The sequence below is a fragment of the Carassius gibelio genome, chromosome B9 (genome assembly GCF_023724105.1).
Source record: "Carassius gibelio isolate Cgi1373 ecotype wild population from Czech Republic chromosome B9, carGib1.2-hapl.c, whole genome shotgun sequence".
NCBI classification, from domain to species: domain Eukaryota; kingdom Metazoa; phylum Chordata; class Actinopteri; order Cypriniformes; family Cyprinidae; genus Carassius; species Carassius gibelio.
In genome coordinates, this window is record NC_068404.1 from 24,648,379 (window position 1) to 24,658,464 (window position 10,086).

At 36.2% G+C, this 10,086-nt stretch overlaps 1 protein-coding gene across 3 annotated transcripts in view; it reads left to right on the top strand.

Annotated features, from left to right (window-relative positions):
• Positions 1-8,155, top strand: part of LOC127964789 (protein ITPRID2) — a 43,768-nt gene extending 35,613 nt beyond the window's left edge. For all 3 annotated transcript variants that reach the window (XM_052565126.1, XM_052565127.1, XM_052565128.1), the window contains 7 exons: positions 576-650; positions 816-931; positions 2,300-2,447; positions 3,126-3,191; positions 3,300-3,695; positions 5,227-5,355; positions 5,794-8,155. In XM_052565126.1, coding sequence (XP_052421086.1) covers positions 576-650; positions 816-931; positions 2,300-2,447; positions 3,126-3,191; positions 3,300-3,695; positions 5,227-5,334 — 909 coding nt within the window. In that variant the 3' untranslated portion in view covers positions 5,335-5,355; positions 5,794-8,155. The remainder of the gene's footprint in view (positions 1-575; positions 651-815; positions 932-2,299; positions 2,448-3,125; positions 3,192-3,299; positions 3,696-5,226; positions 5,356-5,793) is intronic.
• The last annotated feature ends 1,931 nt before the right edge of the window (positions 8,156-10,086 follow it).

Below are 10,086 nucleotides of genomic sequence, written 5' to 3' on the forward strand. Positions count from 1 at the left end.
GGATGACGCAAGTTCGGTAATTCTGCAAACAGCAGTGTACTTGATAAAATCAGTCAGCTCGTCTTGGCTACTGCAATTTTCCTCACTGTATATTTACAATAAGACTAGATGTGATATCATACACCACTGCCTGCCTCCTTTTGTTTTTTTGTTTTGTTTTTTGTTTTCAAGTTTGTCAATTGATAGAATTGTTAATTGTTACAATATAATTACAGTGTAATTGTTAATTGCTTGTTAATTAAATTTGTAGGCTTTGCATACACATGTGCACTCCAAAAAAACTGCAAACTATAAAGCCCCCAGGCATAACAAATCCCAATTTAACCCCTGTGTATACATGCATACATATACATATACGTGTCTGGTAAGCCTCTGACCTGTAATAACTGTTTTGTTTTGCACGGTAATATATCTGCATAAAGCAGAACAAGGAAGTATGTTCCGGTTTCTTGCGAATCCCACCCGAAATGCAAATAATCAGCAGACTCAGCATTCTGCATTATCCTGGGCTCAGTTTAGACATGCTTTTCCTGTGTGACTCATAAGTCATAAACCATCTGTGGTTTTGTTGGCAGAGCTCATCTGTGCACGGAGGACACACACCCACTGACAGGATCAGTACACCACGCTCTGTCCAACTGCTTTATGAGGTACATCATTTCCCAAAGATGAAGCAGTCACATGCTAGTTTTTTTTTTCAGGAAACCTGTGTTGCATCACTAGAAGCCTCTACTGAAATCGAGATGCTCATAGCTTGTGCAAGAGTAGTCTTTAACTCATTGTTTTTGTCCCTGCTGATTTGCTGTGTGCTGCAGGAGCTCCAGATGCGGCGCAGGAGTCTGAATGTCTTCCGGACTCAGATGATGGATCTGGAGCTGGCTCTCATGAGACAGCAGTCAATGGTCTTCCAGCATCTTAGTCCAGACGAGAGGTGAGGAACTCATAGGTCCCCAAATCACAAAGCCATAAAGGGCAAAAGCTTAACCCTCTGGCTCCTTTTGCCCAAATCGCAGACACCATATGATTTTATGGTCTAGAAAGCCAAAAAAACAGTTCTTATTGTGGGTCTGAGGACCACAAAACAATTACGAAAAAATATAATATGACATGTGTTTTGTACTGTAAATATTGTAAAGTAGATATTTAAAATTTCCTTTTTGTTGCTATTTTTTTTTTAAATCACATAAATAATAGACTTAATCCTTAAAAATAAAAAAACATGTATATATTTGCACCACGGTTCTAATGTCTAAAGAAAATCTAAATACTGTATTAATTTCCTGTTGCACTACGTGCCTATAAGCTGGGTATAGTTATAAATTAATCATTAAACAAAGAACCCTTAAATGTGTAAACAAATCATAAATACTTTTTTTTATTTTTTTATTAGTTTATTTGACAGGGACCGTGCACAGTTCAAGCCCTGTACAAGAGTTAGCTGTAAAGCTAATTTACATCTGTGGTCCCTGGGCAAGGAAGATAAAAAAAAACAATAATAATAAAAGAAAAAAAGGAGCAATACAGACAATATAGACAATACTATCAAAACACATAAAACAAACAAAATGTAACAAACCGTACTCGCATATAAACCAAAACACAGATATAGTTACACATTCCATGGATTAATGATCACATACTTGATTCGCCTTCAGCCAAGTTTTTAAGCTGATATTTTAAGTGTTACTAATGATTTATCAGCATATCAGAATGATTCCTGCAGGACAATCATGTGACACTGAAGACTGGAGTAATAATGCTGAAAATATAGCTGTGCCGTCACAGTAATGTGTTATATTTAACAACTTAATAAAATAAAAAAACATCTATTTCACTATTTCACAATATTATGTTTTTAATTTCCTGTAGCACTGAATAAATATACAATCACTTGATCAATTGTATAACAAATTGCTCTAAAATGTGTGAACAAAACATAAATACACTGTAAAAAAAATGCAGTTTTCTTATTACTTTAACAAAAAATTAAGTTATATGGAATTCAACTTAATAACTTAATATAATGTAAGTTTAAATGAGATCCAAATGAAGTGGTAGTTGAAGTAGGTGGACATTTTAACGCATACTAATGATTTTTCAGTGTTAAAAAATAAATAAAAGCCGTCAGTTTGCTACTGGATAATCACAGTGTTCTAATATTGCTTTTCTGTATCAAGCTTTAATTCATATGATCACTGCCTGCTCGAAACGCGACTTAAGTATTTACTGACTGTTCGCCAAACCAAAGTGTGAGAAACTTGAATGCTTATGTCTTTTATTTGTGTGTGTGACGTTGCAGGCGGGATGCAGAACAACTTCAGTCACTGCGGACTGCAGTCAGGCAGGAGCTGCAGGACTTGGAGCTGCAGTTGGAAGATCGTCTGCTGTCCCTGAATGAACAGATGCGCAGCAGCTCGCAGCACAGCAACCTCTACCGACAACACATGGTCAGTGCATCTAACCACAACTGCCACATAAGAATGAATAAATACTGTAATTATGATGTAATAGCATAACTTAGACCTATTCTGCTTGAACTAATATGCACCCTAGAGTATTTCATCTGTTAGAAGGTAATAGAACAAAACATTTTTTCCTCAGTTTTCTTATAACCTCTCAGGATTGGAAGTTCAGACTAGTCTAAATGTGAATTCCAATGTGTATTTCAATAAACCTGATATATTTAGAATAACCATAAACAGACATTTCATTGTGATTGTGTAACATCTAGTTACATATACAGAAAAAATAACTATCACTGTTATACACCGTTGGTGTGATACACAATTTATATTTTAAAATAAATATTTTTTTTTTTTATTTTTTTTTTTGCAGCGAATAAGCATATTAGAATGATTTCCGGAGAAACTTGTGATACTGAAGACTGGAGTAATGATACTGAAAATTCAGTTTTGTGTCACAAGAATAAATTATATTTTAAAATGTACTTGGATTTTTAACTGTAGTAATATTTCACATTATTACTATATTTTTTTAAGTAAACTTAAAGCCTTGAAGAGCATAAGAGACCTCCTTCAAAAACAATAAAAATTTTACAGACTTCAATCTTTTGATTGGCAGTGTTGATGTTTTTGAACCTTCAGTGACAGATATGTGTCTCGCAGGGCATGCACAGAGGTCCCAGCATGGACAGCCTGTCTAATTCTTCAGCACTGCGGGCCATGGAGCCGGTGAGGGGATTATTCTCATGTTCTAGAGTCCTGTATCAAATATCATCTGCATGCCTTATTCTACTGTTTCCTCTCATCCATTATAAATTCTTGTATGTGAATGCACAGGTGTCGGACCTCCTGAAGGAGCAATTGTACCTTCAGTCTGAATTGGGATATGATGATGTCACACCCAGTTCTGGCCGCTCATCGAGGGCGTCCAGCCCTGGAAGACTCAACCAGACGCTCGAGTCTTGCTTTTCTTCCCCGCAGAGAGGCAGCGTTTATCGGGCCACCCTTAATCTCACCCCCACCGTCCCTCCACGGCCTGGAATGGAGGTTGCTCGGCCCGTTTCTCCAGAGAGGATGGAGGAGAGCGTGACACCTACTTCCTTGGAGTTGAACAGAGATGAGGACGAGATGTCACTGGATGGTCGCAGGAGCAGGACGACAGATGTGTGCACTCCCACTGAATGGAGGAGTAGAGGTGGAGGGAATGGTGACCTGCAACATCTCATACAGGAGGTGAGAGAACTAATGCAGGTACCCTGATATGAAGACTAAAATACAGCATTGCCTTCAGCTAATATAAAGAAATATCTGACAGCTAAATGCAACAACTGACCAATCAGAATGGGATGGTCTTATTGGCTCCAAATTTTTTTTTTAAAGAAGAGAAGCCGTTTTATCTCACAATTCTGATAAAAAAGTGAAGAGTTGTGGGATATTATCTTGGCAAACTGAGAAGAGACGCCTGAATTGTGAGACATAACACTCAATTCCGAGAGGAAAGTTTTGTTTTGTGAGATATAAACACTCAGTTCTGTGAAGAATGACCTGAACTGCGAGACGTCAACACTCTGTTCTATGAAGTAAAGACAGAATTGTGAGATATAAACACTAATTTGTGATGCAAGGTTTGATTTTTGAGATATAAACACTCAATTCAGTGAGGAAAAAGTCTGAAGTTTGAGATATAAATGCTAATTTGTGATTAATGGTTTGATTTATGAAATAAACTTCCAAAGAGAGACTTATACTGTTAGATTCTGCCAAAGTATCTAGAAATTAACGCTATTTCAATCCTGAAAACAAAAAAGCCACATGTGTTTCCTTCTCCATCTGAAAAGAAAGCGGAAAAAGCATATTTAACTGTGTCTTTGGCACCGTTTGAGCGAGTTCTTTGTAACACTAATGGATTTTGGTGGTGTTTGTGATGATTGACAGAGTTTCTCATGAAATATCATGCATCAGTTTATGCAAATTTACTAGACTGTCATGACGGTCTAAGGGAAACTTGGACTGAATTGGATCCTTGTAGTCGCCTGGGTAATTTCATGGCCTGTGGAGTGACGGAACAGCCTGGCAAGACCTGTTGTTCCTCATCGGTGTGTCAATATGTTTTTGACACTGCACAACACTGCCAGTTCTTTGGATTACATATAGAAAGAACTGTTCAAATTGTTTAACATAAATTATGATGTTGTTGTATGGGATGTTTATAGATGCCTATTCCCAAACAGTGTTGGTCTGTAAGTTGTAACTTAACTTTTTCAGCAGTATGATAGCAGTTTAACTGTATTCTTCTAGTAGCAAGCCAAGACTAAATTAATTTCATGCAAAACTAGCTTTTGTACCACTCTCATTCGGCATAAATATGCTTAACGAAGATTTATAATACAGAAAATACTTTTTGGTAAAACTTAATTTTAAGGTTTCCTTGTTACATGTAATTACTGTTATAATAGCAACTAATTATGCATTATTGCATGCACGTAACCCTAAGCCAAATCCTAATCTCAAACCTTACCGTATACAGTAGTGAGTACATGTAGTTAGGAAATATTACTCAGTGCTTTTAAATGTATAATCACACAACAAGGACACCTTAAAATAAAATGTAACCTACTTTTTTGATGGATTAGTAGTAGGGTGTCGCCAAACGTTTTTGTAAATAAACATTTTTGAGTCTCTATGCAGCATTTTAGGTTTGATTTAGGTTTGATTTCCTGCCTTTATTGCAGTTTAACATCATTTCTTACTCATCCTCCCACAGATTAAAGAAAGTATTGCACATGAAATCAGGCAGGAGATTGTGAACGAGCTTCTGGCTGCTGTGTCACCACATAGATCTCCTCTCCCAGCCAGGAAGCCCCCTGTGTAAGAATCATAACGGAGAATGGAGGTTGGTTTTGATGGACCACATTATGCCAAATACAGAACTGTTTTGAACTTTTTGAAATGAGTCTCTTATGCTTACCAAATCTGCATTTATTTGATTACAACACAGTAAAAAAATAATATTGTGACACATTAGTACAGTTTAAAAGACTGTTTTCTGGTTTAATATGTTTTAAAATGGAATTTATTCCTGTGATGGCAAAGCTGAATTTTTAGCACCATTACTTCAGTCCTCAGTGTCACATGCTATAATATGATGATTTGGTGCTAAAGTAATAGTTCTTTTTGAGGGGAAAAAGTCACTTGAAATATATTCAGCATTTTATCCAATATTTGTGTGGGCTGTGTAATTTTACTCTCAATAGAAGGCAATAGGAATGCAGCTCACTGGGTTTTGGAACAATCTTATCAATCAATATCACTGTTTTGTTTCCTTCGGCAGGTGAAGAAGTAAATCCTGTGAAATAGTCACAATGAACACTGGTTAAAGCTCTGCACTGAGAACGGCCCAGCACCTCTCTCTGCTTCGGTCTGTAAAGCCCTTCCAGACTCGATTGCTTCTGGACTTTAAAGCTGCAGAGAATCTGCTCGTGCGTTTGAGTCCAGATTCCACGTTTGCAGTGGTTGAGATCTTCCACTGTCCGAATCCACAAAGGGCATACAGCTTATTGTGATATCCGTCTGGTACATATTACTGCAATGTAATGAATCTATTGGGATGTATTCAAGTATGTGATGCAGGTCTTATTGGATGTTTGCAGCAGTTGAAAAGATTTGTGGGAGACTAAGGTTTTCTGTGCAAGTGTGTCTTTGTCTAGGACAAAAATGTCTACTGTAATCAGACTTGTTTTCTAATTCAGCCTCTGTGAGGAACTAAACTAACTGTGCAATACATTTCACTTTTTTCTCTTAAACTTGAACTAAACAGTCACAACTACTGTTCTGCTCAAATGCACACCGCTGTCTTCATTTCCTGTTGATGGTCACATACTGTATGTATAGACACTTAAGTCTTCAAAGCACATTCATAAACATACTGTCCTGTGAGAAGAAAAAGCACTAAATACTATATATATATATATATATATATACATTAGCACGCCCATAAAATATATTTTTATTCTTACAAACAACAGTGGATAGTCTGTCAGATCTTCTGATGAGGATTTAAAGTGTTCGACTTAATTTTCCTCAGTGTGAATAAGTTTTTTTTTTTTCTAAGCTGTAATGAACTGTAATACTAATTGATTTATGTGAAAAGGGGACATGTTTCCTTTCCGCTTGGGATGCATGAGGGATAATCGTTAATGCAAATAATAAAGATTTATTTATTTTATAATTAATTTTGTTTGAGTTCCTGGGGATGGTCGATGGTGTTTGTATTCTGTACATATCATTGAAACAGATTTGGAGAAATTCGTTGTTAAATCACTTACTCACTAATGGATTCTCTGCAGTGAATGGGTGCCATCAGAAGGAGAGTCCAAACAGCTAATAGAAACATCACAATAATCCACAAGCATTCCACACTGCTCCAGTCCCTCAATTAACAACTTTAACTTTTGCTTCTGGCCAAAGTCCATAATCCATAATAAAGCTTCCTCCAGAAGAAACATCCTGCCCATGTTTTCCTCTCACATAAAAAAAAGCCACTGATTTATTTGTTTAGAAAGTTTTGGAATTATTTTGCTTGTCGGTGGTGCTTAATATGTGCATATTTCTCTCCTGATTCACGTGACATACAAATTTCACTGGAGAACGCAATATTATGGATAGAGGACTATTTTTTTTTTTTCAAAAACCGCTTTTCACTTCACAAGACGTTAATTGATGAACTGGAGTTGCGTAGATCACTCATGGATTATTTGTGATGTTTTTATACGCTTTTTTAACTTTCATTCTGATGGCACCCATTCACTGTAGAGGATCCATTGGTGAGCAAGTGATGTAATGCTATTATTCTCCAAATCTGTTTTGATAATGAAACAAACTCCTCTATATCTTTGATGGCCTGAGGGTGAGTACATTTTCAGCACATTATATGTTTTGGGTAACTATTACTTCTGCAGCAACTATTTCTTTAAATGCTCAGTAATTTTGTCCATGTAAAATTACACCCAATTTTTTACTATAAAACCTGTTTAACTTATTTAACGATATGTGAAAAGATACCGGAAAGGGAATGTTTACCTCTCTACCCTGCAAATTCCCTGTAGTCTGGATGATTTTTATACACTTTTACAGCTGTAATAACACTCAAGTTTGAACAGAAGTGTTATATATAAGCACTTAAGTAAAAATATGAGTTGCACATACCTTTGGTATGCCGCATTCCATAAATGTCTGAAGGGTGGATTTACAATGCCTACTTTTTATTATTATTATGCTTTCTTTTTGGTTTATTGAGTTTGAAATTACATTTACAAATGATTGTTATTATTGTGTCAACAACAGTTCATTAGTCTTCTTAATCGAGTGCATTTATTCACTGCATGTTTTTTTTTTTTTTTTTCTTTTATGAGTTTTACGTGCTGTGTGTGTATTTAAGATCTGAGAGGTGCCTGAAAATCTTGTCCAGTCCGGGAATTCATATATGGTGTTTGATCAGCTAACTCAGCTTCCAGAAAGTAAACATACTTGTGTTGAACTACATTTGTTGATACATAAATATTTGTTCTTATGTTTCTTATGTCTTAAATTCTTATTAATTGTGTTCTTATCTGATCTTGGGTACATTTGTTTGATGCTGATCCAGGAAAATATGAACCATGATATGATTTGGCAATAAAACATTCCATAAAGTGCATGACTGTTCAGAAATTTGGGGTTGGTGAGATTTGTAACAACTGTTTTTGAAATAAGTATTTTATTCTCACTAAGGCTGCAAAAATACAGGAATTTTTTTTTCTGTTTTAATATATTTAAAATTTTAATTTATTCATATGAATGAATTTTCCGCATCATTAACCCCTCAGAAATCATTCTAATGTGCTGATTTGCTGCTCAAGGAAAATTCCTTATCAATATTTTATGGAAGCTGGGTTGCACTTTTCAGGATTCTATAATGAATAGAAAGGGCCAAAGAACAGCATTTGTTTGAAACAGAAATTTTTTTACTGTGACTTTTGGTTAACAATATTAATACTGCATGCTTACAAACCTTTGAACAGTAGGCTGTGTTCCATGTTTGGAACCCCTAAAAGCTTTTGTAACACTTTAGAATAGGTAATACATATTAGCTGCTTATTAGCATGCATATTACTAAAATATTAGCCATGTATTAGTGCTAATTAAGAACATATTAATGCCTTATTCTACTTTACCTTATTCTACATCCCTAATCTTACCCAATACCTAAACCTAACAAATACCGGTAGCATTTTATTTTACAGTCCTGTTCCTCAAGTACATACTATGTACTTATAATAGTAACTACAATAACTATGTAATAACTAGGTACTAACCCTGAACCTACGCCTAAACCTACCCCTACCCCATGTAGTTACCTTCTGTTACCAGAACTTTCTTAGATAAATACACTGTAAGTACACTATAGGTACATGTTAGTACACGTACTGTAAAATAAAGTGCAACCCAAAAACCTTACTAACTATTAATAAGCAGCAAATTAAGACTTTATTGGAAGAAATGTCATAGTTAATAGTTAACAAGTGTTACCTATTCTAAAGTGTTACCATGTTGCATATATAGAACATGTTTAATGGAACCTTTAAAAGCCGTCTTATATAAAACCTTTTTAAGGGTTCCAAATATACCCATTAGAACCCTCCAATATTTGAATCACGCTGGATTACGTTTTTCAGCAATGCTGCTCTTTTTTTTTTTTTTTTTTGGTCCTGATCGTGCTTGTCCTTTGCGCTTAACATTTTTGATGCGGGCAGCAATGTTAATGGCGGACTCCCACTGCTGTGTTTAGCCAAGTATGACGATGAAAATACCTGTGGGTCAGAAAAATTATTTTGATACATAACTCAATTCGGCCCACTGTTACCATGGCAACACATCTCCGAGATGGAAGGTTGGCAGGAGAGTGAGTTTGATATTTTGGGCACGCTTGAATAGATTCAGAGGGCCATTAACATAAAAAGGCTACTTTAGACCTGGGGGATACTGATATATATATAACAGTTCTGGGTTGAATAGCTCGATGATTTCGAACTGTTCCAGAACAGCAGCATAAAGGTGTTTTGAGTTCGTCTACAGAGGAGACAGACTGAGTAGTCAGGAAAAATTAACTTTATTACAGTCACTATTGGATTTCACTCACCGTCACGTCTTAGAGAGGCTGCTGGATATGTTTCTCGACCACTCAGTCCCACTTTTCTTCATCTTTCAGCCTCTTGCTTCAGGCAAACACCCAGGAACACAAGGACACGCTTGTACTTGAAAACACAAATGGACTCTTGGACGGGACAACCTGGTCAGTCAAATGATGACATCACCTTGCTTTTTCATCAAACCTCAATGATTTTGACAGCTTGTGTGACACAAGCCTCTGCTGTTCAGAATAATTGCACTCGCAGTGAAATAAAAGTATATCTGTTAAATCTTGCATAACACTCTGTCAGACGCACTGGGACGTGGGTAATAAACAGTGCCTGTTTTGTGCCTTCTCCACCCGGTGACGTTCACTAAGCTCCAGTAATTTCCTCCCTGATATTACCTGCTCCTGATGATGAGGGTCATGAGGTCACGCTTTAACCTAAATGGGACA